The following is a 27595-nucleotide window of genomic DNA, read 5'->3' on the forward strand; positions in this document are numbered from 1 at the left end:
TGTAGACTGTCACAGAGTAGCGCCGGCCCTTGTTGCTCTTTATAGGACCAATTAGCCCATGCCCCCATTTCCATGCTTAATGTCTCCCATTTAAGTGTTGAATACAGAACCCGCACATTTAACCACAGAGGGGCTGTAATATATCAAAAGGTTACAGGCTTTTAGTGATTACTGTTTACACAGTGAATTAATTGCTCACATTGAATGTTACCTTTTTTTCCAGTCAAGGGTCTTTTTTATTTCAGTTTTTTGCACCGTCCCACGATGACGGACTGTTTTTTATTAATCATGTGGTTTAAATGAAAAGTCACCTCTCCATCTTCCGTCTGCATTGTGGTGTGAACAGTACTACGCAACTGTACTTCTTTAATGGTGACGCCGCTAACAACATTTCATGTTGCTCATTACTGAGGAAGACATGAAGGTTAGAGAGAAGGCAGGTGACGTTTCCTACTCTTCTGTCAGTCGCCACGAGACTTTAACTTTTACCAAAGTAGAGTGTAGTTTCTACTGTCGTTTCCTTTTATAGTGTAGCTGATACTGATGTCTCTTCGTGGATTTCCACAATAAATACATTTGCTCTATGTTATGTTTATTCATGTAATCCCTTTTCTACTGGTCGAAAAACCCATTAATATCTGTCTTTTGTCTGCAATGTGATAAGACACAATCACCATTCACCCCAGGGTTGAACAAATCTGTATTAGACACGGGTTTTTATTGACTCCGTGTTCGGCAGTGATAGAAATGTGTTACATGGGCGAACATGCTAATTTGACAGACAGCGAGCTGAGAGAGTTGTCGGTCCATCCGTAACATTGAATATGAAGCACACGAAAATAAAAAAAACAAAAGGCACATCCTCTTCTGGTGATGGGAGAGACGTTAATTGCCTTTGTCCGCAGGTTTACCTACATTTAGAAAACCTGTGTATATCTGCTAATTTTGGTGTAAACGACAGATATGTTTACAGGACTCAAGACTGATAAAAGGAGAGCTATTTCCCCCAATAAATATTTGTATTAAGTTGTCACATTTCAAACATTAAACAGTGCCATGCCTGAGGGAATATCACATTCTTGGAACGATATAGTAAGGTACTGGATGCCTGGTTCAGTGTCATTACAAACAGATATATACATTAGAGCAAAATAAAATCTAGAAAGGACATTGAATGGGAGAATAATATGTTCATACATATTAGGAAAATTGTTGATTTATGCAAAATGACATAATATGTACTAAAGGGCTCTCGTAAGAATTATGTAGGGGACTTGACTATATAAAATATGCATCAAAAAACAGTAGGCTAGCAGGACAATTGGAGAGTTGGTGTTTAACACATGGTTAAATATGATGCCCTATCTGGGAATTTCACTTTTTTTCTTATTTGCACAATTACAAGAACCCTGTTATTTCGTAAAACAATAATAATTTACCTGGTTTCCCTGACGGATCTTCCACCAGTGTTGCCAAAAGGTAATCTCTTACTAATGCTGGGAGGCTTGTTGCACAGTATTTTCTATAATGTATAATAATATCATGTTGACACAAGATGAGGAGGAAGTTATTCTGTATCATGAAAGAGACAATTCACACACAATGTTTTCATTTGAAAAATATAAAACTTTAATAAAGGCTACATCTCTCAATAATTACAATAATTATAGGTCCATGTAAATCTTTAAATGAAACTCTTTATATAATGTATAATTTACAGTTTAGATAGAATGAAACAAAACAATAAAAGGCCATGTTGTAAAAACAAAAACATGATTACAGGATATTATTAAAAGCATAAAAATATCTTTTCCACATAAAACCCTTATGAGAATCAAGGGATATATATTAAAAACCCTGAAACAGGGTAGCACACGGTATGGCATCCATGTAGGCACAGGTGCTGTACTCATATAACACCAGCGATAGTGTTTGATGTGTATTGTGTCTGTGTATGTACTCTAAGCGTGCATCACGTATATCAGTTTCCATACTTCAGAATGCATAATTACAATGTATACAGGAACTCTGCTATATACGATGCTATTGTAACAACATTCAAAGGATATCGGAGCCAGAATTCTTTGATGTTCACTTTTCTTTCCTTTTTTTTAATTTTGTGACACGCTAGCTGACTTCTGCAGGAAGTCATTCTCATTGACCCAAGCTGGTTCTTGTTAGCACAAGTTATTTTGGTGTGCGGGCTGTAAACACTGCCATTATAAACAAAGGCACAACAAAAAAGATTTGAGCTCTGTTGCTGGACTGACATAAAAGGGGGGGGGGGAGAGATCAGAAAAGCTAGTGTGACAAACGTTACATTACAAACTATCAGCAGCATTTTAGACTGGGATTGCCCATAAGGATAGTGGAGGGAGAGCGCCGCAGACTAGACCACTGCTAAGGTTGTTAGTTCGGGTCAGACAGGGCTACAAGGCTATGGGAGGTGCTAGGCTAGTGTCACATCCTTTGAGTAAAGTAATAACAAACAAAAAAAAAACATATACAATATTACCACAGTATTCTCCCAACATTCAAAGCAGCTTGCCCATTGGCTGGAAATAGGGAGGGGGGAGGAAGGTTTGAGAAGACTTAGGATGGGAGAACAAGGTAAAAGTAGTTGGTTGTTTTTTCAATAAATACTTAATAAAAACTTTCATCTCATGACAAAAAGCATCTATATATAATACATGTATATATACATATATGCATGTATGTATATGCACACGTTCAGACGTTTTTTAACGATTTTCGAGCATAAGATTAAGAGCAGGTTGGTGGTGCTGCGTCTTCAGCTTGTGCCAGTCTGTTGCACTCGGCCCGGAAGCCGGTAAGACACTCATCTACATCTTCAGTGGTTATATTCAGGAAGAGGTGCCCCCCCCCCCCCCGCCCCATGGGCTCCAATCATCATCATTCTCATCATCCTCGTATTGGCCTTTAATTGGCTGTCATGTCATTCCCTTGTGTTTCTAAGGCTGATTGGTTGAGAAAGTCAGGGAGGTGTGGCACCTCCTCTGGATTCGGTATACTTCATTGGCTCATCTTCCTTCAATCACTCCTCTTGTGCTGGATATATTAACTCTGTTTAGCTTAATATTAAGAAATATATATAAAAAAAGAAAAACGAAAAGGAAGTCCAGAGTGTTAATTACATAGAGTCTCTTGCTCTAGTTTCTTAACGGACAGTTTAGCTTTTTGTTGGGCAGGGAAGGGTGTTGGTTGATTGGCAATGAAGTGGCTTTTAGTCCATCCTTTCCACCTTGCCCAGGACCTTGCCTTCATACATTGGCAACATGGTGGCGTCTTCCCACACCTCCTCGAACACGGCACCACACTCAAACTCATCACTTTCCTTCTTGAAATAGTACCTGAGGAATAAGAAAAAAGTCTGTGATTAGAAAATGTTTCATGAAGGTTTACATAAGAAAGACAAAAAACAAAACATAGAATTTAACTCAAACGAAACCTGACAGTGGCAGCAAGAGTGCATCTGATATATTTCACGGGTTTTAAACCGCTTTGAGGCACCTACACAACTACTTCCATATACATGCTCGTGCACAACTCCCTCTTGTCCAAATCAAACACAAACAAACACACTGAGCCAGAAATGGATCCTGCTCAAAACAACTTAGTCATAGCCTTCAATGCCATCCCTTTTCACTTCAAAGGTTCAGCCTGACTCTACATAACACCGCTGCACAAACAGAGCTGAACCTTCCGTTTAAACACTCCCTGTGATAATTTAAGCTGCTAGAAACAGCCTGTGTATTTTTGTGTGGTCATCCATGTGTGCTCGTCTCCTCATCCACTTGTTCATCTTGACTGCTGGCCATTCTACAGATGTATATCTGTCCTGCAAGGTCTTATTAAAGTTGATGGGTTAATTAGAGGCTGTCTTAAGACCCCTCTCCCCCCCCTTTCCCCGTCCAATCTTGAACGGTGACCCCCCCTTCCCTCTCTGTGTCTCCCTGGCTTCTAATTGGGCTGGCTGTCAAATGAAGGGCCTTTCTGTCACACAGGTTGACATTTCAGGTGCCTGAGAGTCTGCCTGTGACTGCAAGACCACACTCCGCTGCCCCACGTTTCTCTCATAACACACACACGCACATATGCGCTCGGACACATGCGCACACCCACACGCACACAGTGCATTTATCTGATCACCAGCCGAGAACAAAGGGGGAAAAGCAGGGGCAGGAAGAGAAGAAAGCAGATCGAGTGGAGGCCTTCCCCCGGCTTGGTGACCGGGTGTGATCGGTTGGGATGCCGTCCGAGCCTAGGGGCTTTATCCTGAGATGGGGAAGGGGATAGGAGGGTGGTGACCACTTAGACATTTTCCTGGAGGTCACAGGTCACCTAGCTAGCCCACTCTTCTTCTTCTCTCAAGCAGAGATAACTCCAAGGGTTAGCTTAGTCCCGGTGACTGTGAAGTCTCCTGGAGCTCCTAATGATTTCTCCTCTTTACTTTAAACCCAGCAAAAGATCAGCAGGAGGGGATTTAATGATAAGCTTTGTAATGGAAAAATGCCTCATTTTGACCATGTGCGCCTGCATTCAGAATACAAAAAGAAGAAAAAACGGGGGGGGGGTTATGTTTTATCACTTGCCTAAAGTAATTCAAACACGTGTAGGAGGGGGATACAAAAATGTGCACATACTGTTTTATTTTCCATGTTGATTATAATTACACACAAATGAAGGAGGAGGTTGCGTTACCACAGCTGCAGGACTTTCTAAGTGTGCAGCGATGTGACAGAGGAGAGCTGACTTTGTTTGATGATATACCATTTCAGCAAACAAGTCCTCTGTTGTCTCAGCGCGGCTGGACAAGATTAAGCCTTTTCATCTTCATTAGCAGAAAACAAATCAATTCAATATCCTACTAAATTTGAATGGCAACATTTTTCCCTGCTACATTTTTTACACAAATAGTTCAAAGTCATCACTTTGTTTCAGAGAGTGAGACCGAGGGAGTCTTTCCATTGGAACATGTTTTATGTGGCAGGATTTTTCTCTCTTCGCAACATCTGGCACCAATTTCGTCTGGCAGAGCCACGGCATACTGTTCTCTGCTGTATTGCTGCCATGTCCAAATTAACCAACTCCACACATTCTGCTGCCATTGAAGCCAGACGCCTCATCAACCCCCACCCCCTTCCTTCTCTCTCGCTCACTGCAGAGTTATGGGATAGCAGGGGTGCAATGACTTGTTTGCAAGGCCACCTTCTCTCTCTTGCCTAACAAGCACATGTGGCTGTAACCTAATGTTGATGTCATGGGCATGCAGGCTTTATGTTCATGCAGTGGCATACAACTACACAACACTGCACACTACTAGTAAAACTGCTTGATAAATCAAGCCTTGACTTCCTCGGTGGTGATTTCAAATGTCTTCTAACTGACCGGCCATTGTATTTCAAATTACCTTAAATGTCCTGATGTTTTTTAGGATTGTTTTGGTTAGTTTCAGATATTTTTGCTGCGTTAACCGCAACCAATCATTAACAGAAGAAGGAGCTTGCGGCATTTGATTTTAATGTCTGATGCAATAGTGCAGAGGCCTCGCAATGGTCTTTGTGCACAAAATAAAATGGCCCAGGCTTCAAAGCCATATTTATTGAGGCTGCCTTACCATGGAAATCAGTACCAGATGTGAGAACACCCCCCCCACTCCCCTCTCTCTGTTAGCTCCTACAGTGGATCAGCCCAGTTTCTTTTAAACTATTGGGCTTCAGTATTTCCCACTCCCACTCAGGAGACAAGCATACAAAAATGCAAATACATTCGCATATAACAAACCTTACTAAAGTAACAACCCTATCCAAATAGTTGTGCATAAACATCTATCTGAGGCTACATTCATACTACTGCGTTTTTGTTAGAAAGTGGTGATTTGAAACTAAAACATCTTTGTCCACACAAGCATTTTGGCCCCCAGCCCATACTAACACGCCTGATCCGTGTGTTGCTGTCAGAGAATCATATTTACCTGTAGTTGCCTTTTTTGCTAAGCTGCTCCTTGAAGTGTCCCAGGGTGAGGCAGTGGGTCTTCATCATGCTACGATAAGGAATCTCCTCACCACAGAAGAAGTAGGTGACCACTAGTTCCTTAGACCTGAAGACACAAAATGATTACAAAAATTTAAACAGCTGCATTTGTAGGTGAAGAAGACAAAGAATCTATGCTGTGCCGTTAATTAAAGGTGCCAACAGACACATGGCCCACTGAGGGTCATCCAATTAAAAATAAAGAGGCCTCACAGTCAGGTGGCTGTATTTTCACATCAAACAACTTCCTCTTTTAACAACAAATGTATGAAAGGGGCCGATAACTTTGAGGTACCAGGGGCTACTGTGGTGTGTGTGTGCAAGTTGGGAGATGGGTGGGTAGTTAGTATTCCCCATTAATGCTTGTTTAATCTTAAATGATTAAAAAGCAAGAGAAGAGGAGATCAAAGACATAGCTATGCTGACTCACAACATCTCTTTGAAGGAAAGAGCAAGAAAGTCTGCGAGGAAGAGAGTGAAAGCAAAAAGCTTGGAGAGAGGGAGATGTGTATAAAGAGTGAAATCTGGAAAACTAGCAAGAAATAATGACTTTTAGAAACAAAAACAGTATTGTGTTGTAGATTCAAAATGAGAGAGATAAAATAAGACAAACATACTCGTCTGCTTGGAGTCCAGTGATGGCTAGAGGGGTATCTCCAGAGGGGAAGGAAGCTACTGGATGGTTCCTTTCTCGCTGAAGGCTGCTGGCTGCTGTTGAATACCTGTCAAAGTAAGAGATCAATGGCTAATCAGTACTCACATCAATTTGAAGTAACCAATGGGCATCATTTACAATCTGGTTTGAAGGGAAATATGGATGATTGACAATTTTGGTTAATGTGAAATAATGTCTGGGTTGGACTACCTCTGTTTTGCGGGCTTGGAGACCTCTTCAAGTCGGCGGCAGGCCTCCTCTAGCTGTGACAGTGTGTTGGGTGGGGGCAGAGGTGGCATGGCTGGGTCCTGGATAAATGGGTGGCCAGGATGATGGCTGCGGAGGTGAGTCCCACTGCCAATGCCACCTCCTCCCCACGAGAATTGAGTCCGACCAGGCAGGGGCTTGGAGTCAAGTGGGCTGGACTTCTTCAGACCTTGAGTGCTGAAAGAAAAAAAAATATATATATTATATATAATAATAAAAATGAATATATAACATAAGATTTGACCTTAAGACTAGTGGCTCTTCAGTATAATCAGATTCCAGGAAGATGCTTACCTGTGTGGTTTGTGCTTGCCCTGCCTTTCACTCTCTAGAATCCACTGCCAAACATTCTGACAGCGATCAGTGGCATCTAGGGGAAGGAGCGGTGAGGACACGCCCTCATCTGTGGCCTTGACTGGCCGTCTGGACAAAGTGCTGCAGCGACTGAAAGGAGAAAGCGAGCACATTTAGACCAAAACCAACTTTGCCACACGGAAAACTGACGAAATTAAATGTTACAGGCTACTGTATACGGCCCGGAGGTAACACTTACGCATGGGTGAAGTCAGAATAGTTTGCCCCCCCTGGAGGGCAGAGGCACTGGACACGCTGAGCCGCCTCTGCCTCTATCTGCTCCTTGGTCTTCGGCCCAGTGTGGTGATGGTGGATGTAGTGATGGTGGATGTGCTTTGTGGACGGCCTGCCTGTCATCAGAACTTTGGTAGCCCCAGGATAAGCTTCAAAGAAGGGCCCTTGACCAGGAGACACCATAGCACCCGTCCGATCTGGGGAGCGTGAGCCCGGTGAGTGCCGCACTACACCTGGTGACTGGCAGCCAGGTGTCTTCAGAACACGGGATAGGTGCTCGTCTAGAATAGCCTGGGGGTCTTCTTCACATTGAGTGCTAGATGGGAGCAGAGGGTGATGGAGGGAGGTGTTGCTGGTAAGGTCACTGCCCTCTTCTCTTTCCTCCTCCTGGACAGGCAAAATATAAGAAGAATAAAACAAAAAGTTGAGACTGTTGATATAAAGCAACCAGAGGAGTTTATTTCCCAACATATACCAACTTATATCATACTCTGAAGTAGTCAGTGAGAGCAAATGCTGGCATAACTTGATTTGGGTTTCCTTTTTGCTGCACTGTTATCTTCACTAACAGGCTTTGGGTGCACTTCATCTATAATGCAGAGTGTGCCTGTGCTTCACAAGAGACTGGCACTACACATACTCAGCAAACGTGCCACTGGAGAGTATCTAAGTGCTAACTATTTGAGGGAACTTCAAGTGTGTCTAGAAACATAAGTTTGAAAGTTCCTCCAGATGAAATAATGGTAGGACAAAAAGGAAAAGTTAAACAAAGACAGACTTTCAAATCCCACGGTTCTTTCCCTATTCTTCCACATGCTAAAGCTGGCAAAAAGGTTTTAAAAGTGCAATAGAGAACCAAGCTACTTTGGATACAAGCTAGAATTGCCCAGTTCACATGTTTGCAAGTGCACTGTTTAAATCAGCTTTCTGTGCATCCGTACCTCCTGGATCTGCTGCAGCCTCTCCTCCAATGAGCTCATGGTGTCCTGCTCTCGCTTCAGTTTGTCCAGCCTGGCTATAAGCTGGGCAGCAAAGGCTGAGGGCTCCACAGGGGTCATCTCCTTGGGTAGCCTTGATGTCCTCTGCAGGGTAAGCAACACAGGGGAAGGACACTTTAGTTTGTGTGTGAGTGTGAATGCTTAGTGTTTCTGACAGATGCAATAGGGTTCATTAATCTGCTGCCCTTGCCCTTATCCTATCATGTTCCAAAAACACTGTTACCATTCCAAAAGACCTAATCCAGATGCCCTTGCCCTTGAGCTAACCTGAACCTCCTCCACCGGCCATCACTTCCAAGATCTTCTCATGCCCAGTGCCCTTGGCAGTGCCAGGCTGCCGGGCGAGGGGAGAAAAAGGGGAAGTGATGGCAGGGTAGCAGTTGGTCTCGCTCGGAGGGGAGGCCCCCTGCCTGCACCCTCTGTAGCCCAACCAAGCCATCAGCAAGGCATCCTCTGAAGTCAGCACACTTCAAAGGGCCCTTGTCAAACATCAAACGCACACTAGGGGTGGGAGGGACACGCAGCTTTAAATCTCAGAATAAAAGCCAGATATCGACGGAGGAGAGAGTGAGGAGAGCAGCAGAAAAAAGGGAGAGGGGGACAAAATTAACAGCATGAAAAAAAGAGGAAGGGGATTGAGATGTGCGTTTGTGAAGTGTCAATGGTGGCAGGGAGAGAGCGAGACAGAGGAGGGAAAAGAGGGAGGGAGAGGATAGAGGAGTCAAATGCTAGGAAGATCTGAGGGGAAGTAGTAATTTATTTCCTGGCTGCATGCAGGGCAGCTCAGAGGTACTCTAGTCACATTATCCTCCTTCTTTTTTAACTATATGCGCCAGTTTCTCTCTCTCCTCTCACTTTTTTGTTATTTGGCACACTGGCTTTCTTGATTTTGACTCTTTTTTTTGTTGTTCCTCTCATCTCTTTGTAGACACGATGAAGGGAAGAAGAAGAAAGGCAAGCAGAGCTGCTGGCAAGGAGCGCCAGCCCTGCACGGGGCCCCTGCTGCCTGGGGCTGGTGCATCATGGGAGACAGAGCCATCTCCAAATCAGGAGGGAGACATTAAAGGAGTGCAAGTGGGAAAGCAAAAGAGAGAGCGATTGAGAGAGAAAAAGGAAGAGGAGAAGAAGAGAGAAAAAAGAGGGAACAGATAGCTCTTTCAAATGTGCACAAAAACATGCACACAACTCTTACACATACACATACCTGTGTTTGGATATGAAGACAAAAGAATTTCATCTCTTCTCTTGCCCCCCCGACACACCTCCTAATGTGTGACAGTCTGTTGTCACCTAGTTCCTTCAACCTCCTCACTACAACTTCAGCAGGTCTTGACTTCATAGCAAATAAACTGTCTATACCAAATACTAATGGGACATGATATCAGAGTGCGAGTAGAGGAAAGTGGAACTGAATTGTGATATACCTCCTATCATTTGCTGGGATGTAGACAGTACTTTTTGTAATATTTCAAAGATTAATGTTAAAGTAGAGTTCATCATAATTTCCATTACCTACACCATTACCACCACTATCATTGATGCACAAAACAATTGAAGTTATCATGCCTTGAAACACACTAATGCTACTGAGGCCGAATACAGAGACGACTACACAAGTTTATTTTTATGGCCCTACAGAAGCTACAGGGATGTGGAGAAACGAGGGGCTTGAAACAGGTGAAGGAGTGAAGTGGTATTCAAATCTTGCCTTTCATTTACCCTGACTTTTATATGAAAAAAAGCAGGGGAATGAAATATAGTATTCTGTCACAACAAAAGCACACACTTTTTTTTTAAATAAAGCACAACTCCTAGAGGAATCAGGACCCAGTTGTCTGTCAGTGTGTACAAGTTTGAGTTTAGCTGATTACAAAAAGGAAACACTGAGACAGAAAGTAGAAGTTGAAGAAGTACAACTTACAGGAAAGTGGGGTAGTGTAACCTGGCCGTTGATCTTGACACTACGATGCATCTCTCTCTGGACCTGCTTCTTGGTGCCCAGCTTGTACGGAGGGATTCCATCTCTGTAAATACCAAAGATGTCACAGGTTTATATTTGGTATAAACGAGAGGGAAATGGATGGTAAAAATACTTGTTGTCCTTATTTTTTATTAACTGTTATATTCAGCTATCTAGGGGCTGTTATTTTTGCTGATGTAGGTCACTGCTGCTCATCACACAGGTCACAATGCTTCCAAATCACCAGTTGGTGCATAAGCACCATTAGTCAATCTTTGTGGAAAAGAGCCCTTAGGAGGCAGTTTTATCATTGAAGTGATCGACAAAGCGCCACCCAATAACCACCCACTAGCCACATTAGAGCTAAATCAAAAGGCCATGGGGCCCTTGAAGCCAAGGGAACAAACAACACACATAACAAAACACAAGAGAACAATGGGAGAGATATGCTAAACATCCCTTTGGGCTTCAAAAGAAGAGACTCACTGATAAGATTACATCAAGCCTTGTCAACTCTGACAGTGGTTGCTTAAAACCAGAAGAATTAACACATAACCTTAGTTGCTGGTCTGGGTCAGAAACTACGACAGGTTAATGCAGCCTGGCAAATGTTGCATTAGCACTGCTGGCTTTGTAGCCGATATATTAATATGAAAACAGAGATGTAGCTAGAAACACTGGTAGTCTCTGGACAATTAAACGTTTATTCAGAGAATCTTATTCTCCGTTTTTCATCCTATGTCTGCCAGCTTTTCCAGTCAGCTGCCATTTAGGCTAGGCCAATTATCTTGGCCGTTTTGGTTGCTCAGAAGTGTCTGACCTAACCCAAACGCTACTTTTTCTGCTGCCTCTTTGAAATCTCAACACTCATGCACATATGCACCCACTGCCATCTTCGTTTGGCAAGCGCTCTGCTGTGAGCCTCTGATCTCAGCTACATCAAAAGGCTGGTTTGTAAGATAAGGTAATGTTTGAAGTTGGTGCAGCAGCATTCCCCAGCGTCCAAGTAAATCCATAAATAAGATATAAGCAAAAAGAGAAAGAAAATCACCCCCACCCTTTCTTTCACCCCCCTTCCCAAATCCTCCTCTTCTTGTTCTTTATCTGAGAAATGGGATTCAAATTTGCAGTGTGCCTGTTAGCCACCATAAAAGGACACACTAATCAAATTGTTCCGTCAAATGCGAGAGGAAGAAGCTGTGTTTTTTATTAACATCAGTTCTTGGTAGAGAGACGAAAACTGGGGACAAGGACAGCAGAGATCTGTGTCAAAGACCTTGGCGATAACTATTGAAAGAATATGACTTTGACACATAATGCTGTTCAACAATGAACCCATTTTTCTCCTTTATTCATCTGAACAAGTTCTGCAAGTCACATTTCATTGACCTTGTAAAGAGGAATCGGGTAGTGGAGCCACGGTGCTGATATCGCCCAACTCGAGTTGCAGTAAGCTTCTTGTAACTGGGGCCTACTACCAAAATCAATGTTTCACAAACTTTACCCATGAGAGTACAAGCCATTATCCCTCAAGGTGCAGGAAGAAACAGAGGAAACTCTTCAAAAGTAAAACTCAACAGCCCTGAGGAGCACAAACAGTAACGAGAACTCCAAACCTAGTAGCAAAACAGCGTTAACAAACAAAGCTCGCCGAATTTCCACTCACTGACTATGTTTTATCTGTCTAAACTGTTCCCACCCTGGCTAACCATGTCACGGCTGGATGTTTTGTCCAGGTTGAGGAAGAGAAAATATCTCTGGACGCTTTCATGGGTCCTTACTTTATGGGGTTCTCCTATTCAGTTGTGCAAGTCATTTTCAAAGCAGCCAGCTACCCCCTTATCCCCCTAAGCTCCCCTCACCTAACAATAGGCTGAAAGTGATTCAGTTAAGCCCTTTATACTCCATGCACTTTATTTTCTCACTCCCTTGCACTTGGAGCCTCACTATTCCTGCTATTGGCTCTGGAGGCTGGAGGAGAGGAGATGTGGAGAACTGGGTGGATGTAGATTTGTTTGGGGGTGCACTAGACTGGCCATTGGAGTTCTGTATGCCTTGTCCCAAGGTCTAGAAATGAGTAACCCATGTGAAAGCCGTGCAGACACATGATCTCAGCACGCCGCAGAGGCCAGTGGCAGGAAACCGACCCACCATGTGAGTAAGCCTCCTTTCATTTGGTGCCAACATTTTTCAATGAGTTTGTCTTGAGGCCCAAATGGCCATTTTCCTCCCCCTCTCCTCTAGCTCTTCAAAGGGAAAAAGCGATTAGATAATATGAAAAAAAACAAGTCTGTTGTGGCAGAAGGGTGGGATGGATACATTTCAACTTTGAGGGAAATGAGGCAACGCCCCCACCCACATCAAGACAGTCTCATTTTTTCTCCCTCCTCTCCAGCCTGTAACGCATCACAATATACTTCAAAAGGTCTTCAGACATAATGACTTTCCCAGAGTTATCGCCCTTGAGGCCACAGCAACAACTACACTTTAATAGAATTATCTGGAGTCAATCATTGAGGATAATTAAAAAACATTACAGTCTATTATTTTGCAACAGCGGAGTCCCCTGCCCCCAAGAAAAGCAGAGCCTCTTAAACTAAGAGGCCAAATATTTGTATTCACACCCATAGACTTTGACTGAACTCGAGGCATGTTTGAAATGATTGAACTGAAACTAACCAACCAAGTTTTTGCGCTTTCAATAAAAAGAAAGAAAAAACACTTACACACTACTGTCTGTCATGGACATAGAATCATCTGTGAGAGCATCACTGGAGATCTCGCTGTCATTGGCACTGGTGGCAGGGGCAAAAATGTAGCCAGAGTTGACAAAGTAAGGGCTGGCAGGGTCTCCTCGACGATGGGACCTGCGGAAGAACCAGGAAGTCATGCTTTACTGTGATGCCACTGAGTAGATATTAATGTGAAGACAATGGTGAGGTGTGACACAGTTGAATGAAGTTTTTTTGACATGGTTCCTTCTGTTTTTCACATCACATTTTAAAAGCAAACGTGGAAGCGAGGAGTTTGATCTGTTTACATTCTCTCCAGATTTCCGTAATTAAGAGTCCCTTTAATGGGGGGGAATAAACAACGGCATTTCCCTTTTCTCTCTCTCTTTTTCTCCATCTCACACGTCATTCTTCACACTCTGCCACTTCTCTCTTCTTCTCTCTATCATCCAGTCTATGGCCCCCTCCTTTACCCACTCTCCCCTGCTTTCCCCTTTAAAGTCTCTCTCTCTCCCTGTCTTTCTTCTCTCTCCTGCTGTGTTGCATTCCTGTTCCAGTAGTGAAGGGGGTGGACAAGGATGAGGGAGGGAAGATGAGGGAGGGGGAACTTGAGCTTTACAGAGGGAGAGAGAGATGGAAAGGGGGAAGGGGGGCCCCTTTCTTTATGAGAATGCCTTCTGCAGGGAGTGCTGAGAGGAGAACCCCAGCATGACTAAAGCCGTAGGCCCCAAGCACAAACCTGACCTTTAGAAGGTCCATGCAAAGAGTCAGGTATTTAGCACAGCTGGGCTCTCTGCACCCCTTGCTCCCTTTCTCCATCTCTTTTCTTTCTTTCAAGACACCCCCTCCTTTCCTGTATTCCCCTCTTCCCCTCCTTGTGTCTCTTCTTGTCTCCCACCAAAGCATGCTTAGTCTCTGTCAGACAGATTTTCTTTTTCAAAAAGGAGAGATAAAAGTGTTGGATAGAAGAGAAAGAGGAAGGAAAACACACACACACACACACAAAATACGGCAGAGTCGTCTTGGTGGTTGAAGCTGCGGAACTGAGCTGAGGATGTTTATTGTTGGGTTTTCTATCACGTTGGATTTAAGTATAGGAAGTTTTTTAAAAAGAGGGAAAAAGGAATCTGTGCAAAGGTAAAATTAGTTCCACATGTTTGAAATGGAAATTGCTTGACCTAAAGAGATGGTGAGGGGCAGGGGGAAAGGGGGAGAGAGTGGGTGACGGAAGGGAGAAAGAAGGGGCTCTCTCCCAACCGCTCGTCTTTCGGTGAAAGACAAAAATGTTGGGGATCACACCAGGAAGCAAGGAGATGTCAACAAACCCTGCGCTTATTGGCTCCTAACTCAACATGATCACTTTGAAGCAAATGACCAACAGTGCTCTCACATTATCTGAGATCTGCTCAAACAAGGATAAAATGCTCAAGGGACAGTTTCAGTTGTAACTATAAGTAATCTATCCGTTTTTAAACTGTCATTATAAATCATGCTGCAGACCACTTTTGATACCTTATCTAACTATATGTTTAGGTCACTCGATAGGCTTGGCAAAGATTATCTATAAAGTTACATGAAAAAGTTCTTCTTGTTGCAGGCGTACGCATAAAATCCACTCTTAAATATATTTCCTGGAAGATGTTAGCTGTCGGACAATTTGTGGGATGAGCTCTTAGGGTAAAAGCCCAAAGAAATTCCATTACCAATTTTATTTCTAAGCCAATGAACGATGTCTCTTTTTGATATAAGGCTCCACAAGTTTGTTTCACTATGCATTGGCATTTATCTGCTTAAGGAGATTTTGTGACAGTATGTAATAACCAAAATGGCAGAGTGAGTAGAATGAACGAAAAATACTGCATAACTTTAGAATAGCATCTTACCGTTTCATGTATCTCTAACAGTCATGAGACTTGGTGTCTGTATTTGTGCCTGAACCGGAGAAAGGGTTTCAAAGCACAGGAAACTTGAGCACGCCAGCAGAGGGCTGCCTGCAAGACACCATTTACTTAAAAGGAAGGCTCAGATCCATTGATGTTTTGTACCCACCCCGCCCCTCCACCCCTTCACCCCTTGGCTAACTGCAAGGCAGGAGGGCACAAATATAGAGGCATGTTCCTCTGAGACCCTTTGATCAAGTGCCCTTTATCTCTTTCTAAGACATTTGTGAAATAACTTCCAACTGCCACATAATCACTGTAGCTTAACTAATGAAGGGATGGTGATCATGAGTAAAGTAAGCAATTCTAGAAAAATAAACTGTCACTAGAAGTAAAACACAGACATGCATCACTTAGTGATTTTTGCTCTTACCTGCAACTGTTCTCAAGGACTTCAGCTGCTGTCCGGATGGTAGCAGTAGCCCTCAGGGTTTTCGTAGAGAGTCCAACCACGGACCCTAACGTTTTTGCCTTCAGGTCATTACAACTCCATTCCTCCTCCTCCATGAGAGGAGGAAGGTATCCGCACATCAGCTTCAGACTGCCAAGACCGCCGTGGTTCATGTACGCCGCATTCTCGCAGCCGGTGCGCACGTATTCGAGGTATATGTCAGAGGTCAAAAACATCTGGTATGCGTTGTCTTCCATGTTGGACTGAATTTCAGTCTGTGCCTGGTCAAACATGGCAGAGTCTATTTGTTGTTTCTTAATACTATCCCTTATGAAGGTCTTGGTGGCGGGTTTCAGCTTCTTTGCGACAATGCTGTTGTTCTCGATGTACCGCTTGAAAATAACTTTGGCAACTCGATTCGTTTTGGTATCCTTTAAGTCCATTTGCCGGAAGCCGTTGCAGGCGAACCAAAAGTCCAAAGTGTCCACGCAATTCTCCCGCTCCAAGAATGTCCTGAAAAGGTGAGCGCCGTCCTGGTCTCCCAGGAGAAAATGCAGGGACTTAGTCCACCGGACTAGGGGCGAGTCCGGGGAGGCGCTGCCCTCTGGCTCCCCGAGTCCATCCTCGTTCCTCCGCGGTGTAGAGCCGGGAGGCGCGGCGGTGGCGGGGGTATCTTTAACCTTGCTCTGGGCTCTCATTTTGGCAGATCTGCTGGGATTGTAGCATGACGCCTCTCCCTCCTCCCCCGGTACCGGAGGACGGGGAGCATCTTCTCGGAAGCTACTGCTGATGTGCTCCGTAAGCGCCCTGCTCATGGCTCCAGCTCCGGTTGCAGTGTGAGAGTGCCGTCGTGCCTCCACTGAGCTCCAGCCTAATCCTCCTCACTCTCTAAAAGCAGCGGGGGAGCTTCTTAGCTCTTCTTCACTCTGAAACACAAAGTATTGATCTAATCAAAGCCAGATCCTGCTGTACTTCAAAGAAAGACATCAAGTAAACAGTCCCTCTCAAACACACTCGCCGGGTTCACAGAGAAAGGGAATATGAAAGGCTTTCTTTCGTTTCATTTATCTATTTATAATGTAAATGAGAGATCAACTGCATTCTGCATTCTCTGCGTGCACTGATCTGACACATCAGAAGAAGATTTTACAAGAATCATCCTCTCACAGGCTCACTCTTTACCAAAACCGTATTCACACAACTCTGGTTTACACGTGTTTTCCTAACGAGTCCATGTCACAGGCTTCAACTCCAATTAATTCCCAATCTGTTTCGGACGACCGTACCCTACCCCCGTCTGCACCACGCATGCACACACACATTCACACACGTTTCCACTCGGTGCCTTCACTTGTCCTCGCCGTCCCAGAAATGTACAGACGATGGGGAAACGCATCTGATCTGCACCACAATGACCTTAAAACGTTGTAACGTACGAGGGGTAAAAAGCCCCGCGGGAAAGGCGATCCGCTCATGCGTCAATGTAAACGATCAATCGACTTAATATCTGCCCAAGAAGGCGATTATAGCACATTATTAAAGTCACAGCCCTGGCAAAGCAACGTGTCTGAACTACCAACACCGCACACAGACTGAATAAATAGTATTAGTAGTAAAAAAAAACATTAAACCTCATCCAGTACCTGAGTGACTTTAACCAGAGTCTCAGTGTCAAAGCAGAGGCTGCAACATTGCTATGATAACAATTACAAGCGCTTGAAATAGTGACAGACTGCATAATAATTCACAGTCTCAACAGGCAGCGTAACTCTACAGCACAACATGAGCGACTCTAAAATCCAATGGATTGAGGCGGACTAAACGTGCGTAAAAGCAACGTACCATCTCAGAGAAGATCCAACCAGAGTAGAAAAAAAACAGTTTCCAAAAGTTGAATTATTACTCCAGTTTAAGAAATCAGTCCAACAAACTCTCCAAAATCGTAATCCACCACAAAAACAAGAATAATAATACGACGACGGACTACTTCAACACTGTGCCATGCCACATGTGTCCTGTCTCGCTGCGGAGCAAACCGCTGTAGTTTAATGTACCCTGTCCCATTCAGCGACTGACCTCAGAGTAGGCAGGCTCAGAGCCTATGTAGACCACTGGGGGTGTCAAAATCTGGAGGAGGTAAAAAGAGGTGGAGGTGGGGGTTCCGGCTAAAGAATACATCCCACATTCCCCCTGCTAGAAGACGCACCAGCCGACAAATACTGTTTTTTTTTATATCCGAGCTACACATTCATTCTCCTTTTCCTCTCGCACACTCTCTCTCTCACACTCACACACACATAAGCTTCTTATCTATCTCACCGCATTTCTCGCCCACAAACAAGAAACATAGCCCCGCATTTCTCAACTTCAAAGCCGAGCAGCAGCACATCAAAGCCGCCAAGAGAGGGGGCCTGTGGAACAGCTTTCCTACAACTTACCATCCATGTACCCGAGTAGCCTCGCTGATTAGAAAACGTGAAAAAGTAAAGTAGTCCAAACAACAACACGCTGCGCCTTTTAAAAAGAAAAACCACCGCGGAGCTCTTCTACTAGCAGTCCTGTAATGTCCAATCCCACCCGGACAATTTTTCTTTCAATAATAACAAAAAGAGAGGAGCGTTTTCCTCTCGTCTCTCCTGCCCAGGTAGTGTGTCAAGGAGTCATGGCAAGCGGTGGAAATCCTACGGGCTGTTCCTAAACCAACTGGGCTGAGGGGTTAACTGTGGACTTCAAAGCGAAGAGTCGCCGCTGTGGTCCCGGAAGATACATAAAAAACATTGCGTCTCGTCTTCGCGGCAACCGATGAAATACAACGCAACAACCCCAACTGCGGGGGAAATAAACGCGTAGAAAAGGGTTCAAGTTTCAGCATGTGTTTTGCTGAATCCCTTCTCGTAGCGAACCAGTATGTTTATACGCGCAAAAGTGTTTAGTAAACTTTTCTCGACGGAAGGAAAATATTTACTTGTGAGTCAGGACCTTATCAAACACAAGCAATTCGGAGCCAACTCCCCGAGGCTTTGGAGCGTCAGAAGTAAGTGATCTACCGCGCCAATAGCATTGTGCGTACAGTCCGGGTGTTACTACACAAAGTTCCAACAGAAACACAAAGCAAACAAACGCCATAGGCAGCTATTGTTGCCTGTGGCCTTTCCAAGTGACAGCAGTGAGTTAAGTGTGCCTACCTATCTGATGATAAGCCAGTGACACAACTTATTCAGTTCATTATGTTTTTTTTATCCCCTGTTGTAGAGCAAGATATTTATTTAATATCTCTATATTTGTATAGGGAGTTAAGGGACTTTTATCTTCAGGTCACCCCATGGAATATCACACAATTGCCAGTGTTAAAGGAGCGGCAGTAAATAATATATGGCTAAATATGATGAATGATGATGAAATATGATTTTTAACAATTTCCAGTCATAGCCTGATTTGATTATCCGAGTGTAAGTGTCATATAACTTGCATTAGACACACTCTTTTAGCCACGAATGTCATCCTAACACACTTGCCTGTTCCACATTCAGAGAAAATGGCACAGCATGACATTTTGATTGAAACTGGACAGAGAGCAAAGGCAAGAGCTGTTCTCTAGTCTTTTAATTCACATGACTTCCCTAATGTCATTGTGACAGAATCTTAAGGAGTGGGTTAGACAGTGATCCAATCCCATGCTACTTCAAAGACTATATTGTCCCTTTGATGTTTAAAATCAACTTTAAAGCAGAATATAATTATCTAAGTCAGAGGATTCCAATTCACAAAACTCCCATGATGGTACACGACAAGGGAACTAATAAAATCCAACTTCTCTGAGGTCCCCAAATGGTGATTAATTAATGTAGGGTTATACATATGGAGTAAGCAAGGTTTGTCCACATGTGGATTCGTAGTTGTGGCTGCATCTTTGTCCAAATCTTTATACATGATTTGTTAACCTGGCATGTCATTTCATCCAACAGGGACAGACCCTGTTGACGGCTGAGAATGATTATTTAGCGACCTAATTATTTTTATTATTTTTTGTCAACACTTAATCGCTGTATCTTGCAGCCACATCACAGGATCACCTTGATCATCTGACCTATTATTCGACAGCTTACTTTCAAATACTTGTGCAATGGCATACATTTCAACAGCAGGGGAATCCTGTAGATTACACTGATATCCTGCCAACCTCTTTTTGCATGTTGCAAGTCGTTGTTAAAGAAAATTCACTGTAAGGTGTCACCAAGCCGTTTCATAGCAGATAGTGCATTTTCTTTCCTTGTGGGTGTGTGTCTGTTTGAGTGCACATGTGTGCGTGTGACAGTGTGGGTGTTAAGAGGTCATTCGTCGCTCCTGTTTATACTGGAGGGCTCTGTAAGACAAACATTGCTGCCACAAATCCAAACAATCCAGCACCCATAATGCACAAAAAGCCTTCAACACTTCGTAAAGGGAGGTGCTCGCTGTCTCCGAGACGGAGCATAAAATCACAAAATGGGTCAGTGGCGTTGGCATCGAACGTTAAAGGGGCACTTGGCTGATCAACTAGGCCCACATTAAAGCCATGAAATATGTAGCTTCACTGTTATCTGCACACTCATTTCTTTTAAGTCTACTTTGAAAGGAGTAATGAGATATAGAGGGGTTATAAAATGTATTTTTGAAGTGCAGGACAATCTTTAAAGTGGGATATTTTACATTCAGGATAAGATTGTTATCTAACCCTCATATTAAATTAGGCCGCACATATCACTGCAAAAGAAAAAAAAAGAGTCTGCAGACAGTTCAAGTTTTGCTGACAGGCAGGAAGCTTCCTTCATGCTTTGCTCTGTCTGCTTTTAATGACATGCACAGTTCAGGGTACTCAACTATTCAGAAAGTGGTTGTTTCTAATACTTTTTCTATGACCAAAACCTCTGTGATCACCATAGATCCAGCCAAAATGCTAGATGCTGTCTTTTCAAATTCATTTGGGAAGTGCCATAAGATCCTAAACCCATGAGACCACACCTGTTGACCCTTGAATGCCCACTTTTGTGTTCAGCAGTGACAAAAGAGAGAGGGTGCTGTAAAGTAGCCCCAAGAAGCCCCTTTTTGATGTTGACCCTGCCCTGACCCCTTTGTTGGGGCCCTAACCATTTCACAGGGAGATCCAAACGCTTTAAAAGCACAATACAGAACGAGAGTGCCGCCAGTGACTTGCTATGAAGCCCTAATAAAATGGGGTGACCTGGAGGCTAATTGATAGCTCGTGGTTGGGAAGGTATTAAAGGCATCTGGTATATCACCACAGACTGGAAATGAAGCGCCTCTTTAATTAGAGCCTGCATTAAAGGCACAGAGAAAGTATGTTGTCAGTACAGGTGTCATATCAGGATACACGAAAACAGGCCAAGAACTTTTGATTATTTGAATGTAGATTTAAATGACAAAAAAAAACTCTTTACTGCTTTGTTTCTTTGTTTCTCTGTTTCTTTGTTTCTTTGTTTCTTTGCTTCTTTGCCTCTTTCTTTCTTTCCTTCTTCCTTTGTTTCTTTCTTTTTTCTTTCATTGGTCACAATGTACTGCACAAAACTTTGGCGGTATATTATTAGTTTCATCAGTCAAACAAGGTGGGCCGGTGTTCTCCCTTCTTGTTGCTTTTGCACAAAGCGTATTGGATTTGCATCATATCACAGCCCACGGTATATGTCTGAACAGTAAAAAACAGTAAATTCTGTACAGGCCTGTTTTATGGCCCTTTCATCCAGTCAAATCCTATACTTGTGCTAAAATAGCACAGAAAAAACAGAGGAGAGGGTGGATAATTGCAAATAACCCAATATTTTTTAGTTCAAAGGCTGTGGTGGGTTTGAGTGATAATTTTGTCTGAAGCATCACCATAAACACTAATAAAATTAAGTGCATCGGAGGGAGGAGGGGGCGTGGCCAGGCTTCCCTTTGAACAGACCCTATGATCAGTTCTCCCTCTCAATTAGCGTATTGTCCACTTCTCCTTTCAGCTGGGAGGGAGGGGGCAGTCTCCCCCCTAGCTTCCCTTTGAAGTGATTATCCCTTTATCTCAAGCCTGAGCGAGGAATATCTTGGGGGACAATGGCAAATTAAAGCCCATATGGAGAGAAGCGTGAATGTCTGTTTGTTGGCTCTGAGAGAAATAGGGAAAAGAAGGGAGTAGAAATAAATAGTGGAGAGAGAGAGGGGAGAAAAGGGGGTAAATTGCATCATTCTGTTTGCATGAGCTGAAGGGTGACTGGTAGATGTCAACACTCATCCCAAAAACTAATTTAGGGCTCGTGCCTTAGTTGACACTTGTAGCAGAGTGACTTTAGAAGAGCTAAAGGGGAAAAAAAGAAAGAGGGGGGGGGGGGCTATATCTGTCATGACAGATGGAGAAAGACGAAGAAGGAGGAATGGAGAGATAAACGGATGAACATGAAGAAGAGAGAGGAGCGCAGTTGTCAGCAGAATCAGATGGCGGTCCGGCAGACAGGCTTGAAGAAGATACAATTTAAGTGTAGAGTTAAGATGGGCTTTGAAGTTGGACATGGTGCATAACACCCTTAAAGTTTAAGAAGCCAGCCATTCATCTGCTTGTTATGGCTGATTAAGACCATTCCCTCTAAAGGCTGAATTTAAGAAAATAAACTTTAATTTCAACTTAGGAAAAGACTAAATTATACAACGGTGACAACAATCAAGTTAGGTCTTTAACAAGGTTAAAAAATATATAATAAATGATCGTCTTTTTAAACTTGAGTGAGAGATCTGCTGAAGGTGTGGGGGTTTGTGTGAGCACTTAAGATGAATAATTACTTTCTCTTCCCACTCCCCGCCTTTTTTCTTACAATCCTGTTTTTCGGTGGCTTAAAAGTTTAATAATGTATAGAAACAATCGCCTCTGATGCTGGGCCTAATCCGTTTTGGCTCGTCAAACCTTTATGGTAACCGAAACCCTATCTGATGTGTGCAAATGTTTGCCAAGCCAGTCTGTTCATACAGACAACATGCCATTCTGTCTTTCTAGGGTGCAAGAAAATATATACATCAGAAAAACTGCTGCTTTGAACCACAAAAAAAATTATATATTTAAAATGTCAGTTAATTAAAAACTATTGTTGACACACAATTGCTTCTGCAGCACCTACACTGGAACAATTTCATGTGTATTAAATACGTTGGTCCATTCATCATGCTCGACAAATCAAGTAATCCAAATCGTGATCGCGAGAAAATGTGTATTCACTTTGAGTTCAGTTGACCGTCCTTAATGAGGAACTGACAAATGATGTAGAAAAATGCTTGATATGAAGCAACAGTCAGGCCTATTAGAGGACAAGTAACACTTGTTACAGAGAAGCACTGGTTTACAACTGACAACAGCTAAACGTCTGAGGCTCAGCCCGACAGCAAATCCATGCACTGATAAGAGAAACGAATTGGCCCTATTGATCAAATGTTCCAGTGGACCACTGTTCACTTCTGGAGAAGTCGGCAGAAAGATACAAACAGATGTGACAATTGTTGTAGGAAGCAGTCTTTACAACCAACCGTTGTGATATCAACACATAGTCTGCCACTTCTAACTCACTCCAGCATGATGGGTGTAGGTGACTGTTGTGTCGACACACACAAACACACTATGTTTACATGGACATCAATATTCAGATATTACCCTGATTAAAATCAACAGTCTTAATAAGAAACTGTCCTGTTCTGTATATAAAGCATTTCCTGGTCACCTCAACCCGAATAAGGTCACTGTAGCATGTGAACAGGTATGTGAATGGAATATTCTATCTGCAAGTCATGTAAATACCACAACTGAAAAATTGGCTTATTCTGAATAAGGTCAATCGTTGCAGTCTGGGTGTCCATGTAAAAGTAATTACTGTCAGATTCTGTGGGACTAACTAAACAGTTCACTATGTGTATGAAGCATCAACCTGACAAGTATCTCATCACCTGTTTGAAATTATGTATCTGCTTTCATTTTCTAACCCATTTTCCATCCACACACTACATTACACAGCTCAAGCTGACATGAATAAGGACATACACTTTAAAGTAAGTGGACCAGGATAACAAAGTAAAGCAATGCATACGATTGAATGGTGTTTTTCTTAAGTTCAGCAGAGTTCTGTCTGCAAAACATTTAATTCAAACATAACATACTGATATATTGTCTCATATATAAAAACATAGAAACACAAGTCTCTGATTGTTAAACATACAGTGAAACAAGAGGGAACAAACTTACCATAAGAACATATTGTTAACGAGATGTTAATGCATATGATATAATGTGTGATATTATGGCCGGTTGTGCTTATTTATTTTAAATGTGTATGATCTGCTCCACCAGCTACTATACGATTAGACTTGAGAACAACTGTCAGACATTACACACGTACACTGTCATTTTTTTTCTGACACACTAGCTGAATGATTCGGGGCCGGTTAAAATGCATAAAACAGCATGTGCATGGGAAAAGGATGGCAACTTTTGACAGCATTTTATCATCTGTACAGTAGATTAAATATGACCTTGACAGACTTGATGGCAAATTCAAAGTGAGGGAACAGAACAACAAGCGGGCCGCTTGAATTTTGCAGGGAATTTAATGAGTACTTGGGAAGACTCTCATGGTTTTGGTGTGAGTCATACCCTTTTAAGGCTGTGCCTGACACTGTTGACAGTCCCCAAAAGTATCTCATACTAAATCAGAAACTCCAATTACAAAGCAGAGCAGTTTCAAAGCTTAATTTCTCGCATTCTATCATTTTCAGTCAGACGCCACAATGAGTCATGCGTATAAACAACATGTAATGAGCAAAACCTCCTGGTTTTAAAATGAAACTGTGATTTTGCATGTGTTGTGCAATAGTTAAAGTTAAAAACAAACAAACACACAACAACCCTGAAAGTATAGGCAGTGCTACATTTTCTCTCTCAAGGTGTGCATAAATATGTTACTGTTTAATGTGCACAAATGTTCAGCTATATTATGAGTATGCATGCAATCAACCAACTTCTTTTTTCCTGGACCATCTGTGTGTTCTTTCTCGCTGTTGTGAGTCAGACAAAGGGGTTCAAAATAGCCACTGTATGAATAAGGTCTCCTTTCTTTGCAGTTATGGTATTTTTACACGATGAAGAGTTAAACCCACCCACTGTGAATAAAGGAAGTTCTGGATACAGCAAAAGAGAGCAATCATCCAGGACCTCAGCACTGGCCAGCTGCATATTGTTCGTTTATTCCCGAGAGAGTTTCTAAATCCATAACTAAAACTAAGATAAAAGTGTTTTGACCCTATTGTGGGACGTTTCCCAGTGTCATGCAGCTACTCAGCAGGTGTGCGGAGGGAGGTTGAGTTTCAAAACACACTGCACAGCAGATAGGCAAAGAGGAACATGGCAACAAAGCACTGCTGCTATGCACCTCACCGACTGCACTGACAAGCAATAGGGAAAACATTCCCACAGAGAGAGAAACAAAGATGGAGAGACAGCGTATGAGCAGGCTAAGAGATGTAAACTGAAACATAGAAAGGAAATAGAAGAGAGAAAGACAAAGAGAGATATATGTGCAGAGAGAAAAAAAAAATAGTCTCACTTTATGCATGAATTATGGCCATATGTTTTAACAGAATACTGAATGAGGAATCAGAATTTATATATCATGCCACAAAAACAAGTTGCATTTAAGGAAAGATCACAAAAAGGGAGACGACATAAAGGCACAGACACAGTGATGGTCAGAAGAGTGATGGAAACACCTCTGTTGTTATCAAGTACACAAAAATGACACAAACAATGCATTTGTGAAGCCATAATGTTCAGCTTGTATTAAACATGAGTCCAAGGTGTTGATTTACACAACCTGTATAAAAAAATGCACACACTTCTACTTAAGTCTGACACACTTAAAGTAACATTTAACATTTACATTAAAGGATCTTCCAAGTATTTTTTGTTTGTAGTATTTGTTGTGATGTTGCTTCAATGACCTGTTCACAGGTGTGACACAATTCCATTTAATGCGATTAGGCTAAAAAACGTACCACTTGCAACACACAGGTACCAATCCAAGGATCTGAAAGTTGCAATAGGGTTCTTGTATAATTCCTCGACTGCAGAAAAGCAGCTAAATCTGGTCGGCTCTTTTAGTAACTGCACAATTCTGAGCTACAAGGGAAAGCGATGCATGCAAACAAATCGCTCCTACAATTGAGTACTTCACAGTAAAGTGGGAACATGAGAAAATAACTGCCATTTTCCATTTCCCTCTACTGAAGCCAACTGACAAATTGAAGCAAGTCTTTTGTTAGATTCATCTTTGTTCATCTTTGACCAGCCGATTGTCTGTCAATTTTAACAATAAGTCACTGTGACTATTAATTCGATATTTGTTCAACATTACAACGCTAGAATGGAAAATGCTCTTATAAACATTAGAAACCCAACCTCACATCCTCATTCCAGCATATCAGAATAACTTTTAAACATTAGCAGTAGAGGAGACTATAGCAACATCTTACTGTGTTTGTGAACACATAGTAAGGGGACTGCATTATCCTGTACATCTATTTCAATAATTTTGTCCATCTCCTGTAAAGAGAAAAAAAAACTAACACAGGCGTTGCAAGATAATAGAAAAAATCAACCACAAAATAGTTTCCAGTTTCAATTCCAACATAAATTCATAAATTCCCTTTTCAGCAGCAACATTCAGCCAATAATATCAAGTGTGGCACAAACATTTGAGTATTTCAGTTAGTCCTGACAGTAGTACAGGAGAATGATAAAGACTGTGGGAGTGAAAAGGTCAACACAGTCCACCAGGTCTTGCATTAACGAGCAGCACCACCTCGAAGTTGAGCGGGAGGAGGCCGCCAATCATCGATGCTCCTCAAACGCTGCTGACATGTGTCAACAAAGCAGTGTGAGGGAAGCATGCTCCACTGTTTGCCCTCCCACACCTGAAGGCGATGGAAGAAAGGAGTGCGGAAATAGAGGGGTGAGAGAAGATAGGGAGGGGAAGAATATCCCCCCAGAATAAAATCTGGTGCCATAAAATGTAAGAGTGGGCAAACAGCTCCTCCCCAGCTTGTCGGGGACTTTGTTTTAAAGTGGAAATGAGGCTGATGGTGCACTTGGCGATTAGCCCTGCGGCTAACATGAAAGGAGAGGAAAAGACAGCTGCTAATTTTCTCCTTTGACCTTTGGCTCCCGCTGGTATTTCATACAAACGCTGATTTATGGAGGAGCCTAACAGCTCACTGCGACTGGAGGGATTACCATAAGAGAAAGGGGAGGGTGGGTGACCTCTACTACTCACAGTATTTGGATTCATTCATTTCATTTTTTTTTTTCTATCACCGTCCTTTTTTACTTCATGTGTCCTTCTCCTCTCTCCCATATGTCATTGTTGTATTTCCTTTGCTTCTCTGTGTCTGCCTTAGTCTATTCCAAACCCTTTATCTTTTCCATCTTCTTGTGTTCCCAACCAGTCCTTCTGTACGTACATACTTATATATGTATCTTTAAACATAAATAAATATATATATATATAGAGAGAGAGAGAGAGAGAGAGAGAGAGAGAGAGAGAGAGAGAGAGAGAGAGAGAGAGAGAGAGAGAGAGAGAGAGAGAGAGAGAGAGAGAGAGAGAGAGAGAGAGAGAGAGAGAATGAGAGTGTTCAGGAAGGAAAACTTATCCTCGCCTACCAGTGTAGAGTGCAAATTGATAATCAATTACAAGCATTGCTTACCCTGTTGTCTTTGCTAAAAGCTGTTGCGCCGTTAAATGATGTACTATGATACAACTGTTTAAATGAGTAGGAGACAAGCTTTTTCTTGACTAATCTGAGACAATGCCTTCGTCTTTCTTTGAAAACCCTTTTTCAAACTAGAATGTAAACGTAGCAGTATGGATGTAGCCTGAGTCTCCTCTTTGCTTGCACACTCTTCTAGGACTATAACTACAAACTATCTTCCTAGAAACTAACCCAGACATCCTGA

At 42.6% G+C, this 27595-nt stretch overlaps 1 protein-coding gene across 2 annotated transcripts; it reads right to left on the minus strand.

Moving 5' to 3' along the window:
* Positions 1 to 1677: 1677 nt before the first annotated feature.
* On the minus strand, positions 1678 to 18288 carry LOC133954229 (axin-2-like). Of its 2 annotated transcripts, none has more exons than XM_062388571.1 (11): positions 18024 to 18288; positions 15568 to 16511; positions 13249 to 13389; positions 10484 to 10586; positions 8506 to 8646; positions 7530 to 7951; positions 7271 to 7420; positions 6920 to 7153; positions 6672 to 6776; positions 5996 to 6121; positions 1678 to 3371 (listed from the first exon to the last, which is right to left on the minus strand). In XM_062388571.1, exons 2-11 carry the CDS (start codon positions 16398 to 16400, stop codon positions 3245 to 3247), a joined length of 2382 nt encoding a protein of 793 aa, XP_062244555.1. In that variant the 5' UTR covers positions 16401 to 16511; positions 18024 to 18288; the 3' UTR covers positions 1678 to 3244. The 2 variants fall into 2 exon arrangements, with proteins under 2 accessions (XP_062244555.1, XP_062244556.1); XM_062388572.1 differs by lacking the exon at positions 18024 to 18288 and adding an exon at positions 17428 to 17903.
* Between the last annotated feature and the right edge of the window lie 9307 nt (positions 18289 to 27595).

The sequence above is a fragment of the Platichthys flesus genome, chromosome 5 (assembly GCF_949316205.1).
Source record: "Platichthys flesus chromosome 5, fPlaFle2.1, whole genome shotgun sequence".
NCBI classification, from domain to species: domain Eukaryota; kingdom Metazoa; phylum Chordata; class Actinopteri; order Pleuronectiformes; family Pleuronectidae; genus Platichthys; species Platichthys flesus.

Coding starts and splice junctions, on each gene's coding strand:
- LOC133954229 (XM_062388571.1), bottom strand. CDS start 16,400: ATGAGCAGGGCGCTTACGGAGCACATCAGCAGTAGCTTCCGAGAAGAT. Junction 7,952..8,505: donor GGCTGCAGCAGATCCAGGAG/GTACGGATGCAC, acceptor TTGCCTGTCCAG/GAGGAGGAAAGAGAAGAGGG. Junction 7,154..7,270: donor GGCAAGCACAAACCACACAG/GTAAGCATCTTC, acceptor TTTTTCTTTCAG/CACTCAAGGTCTGAAGAAGT.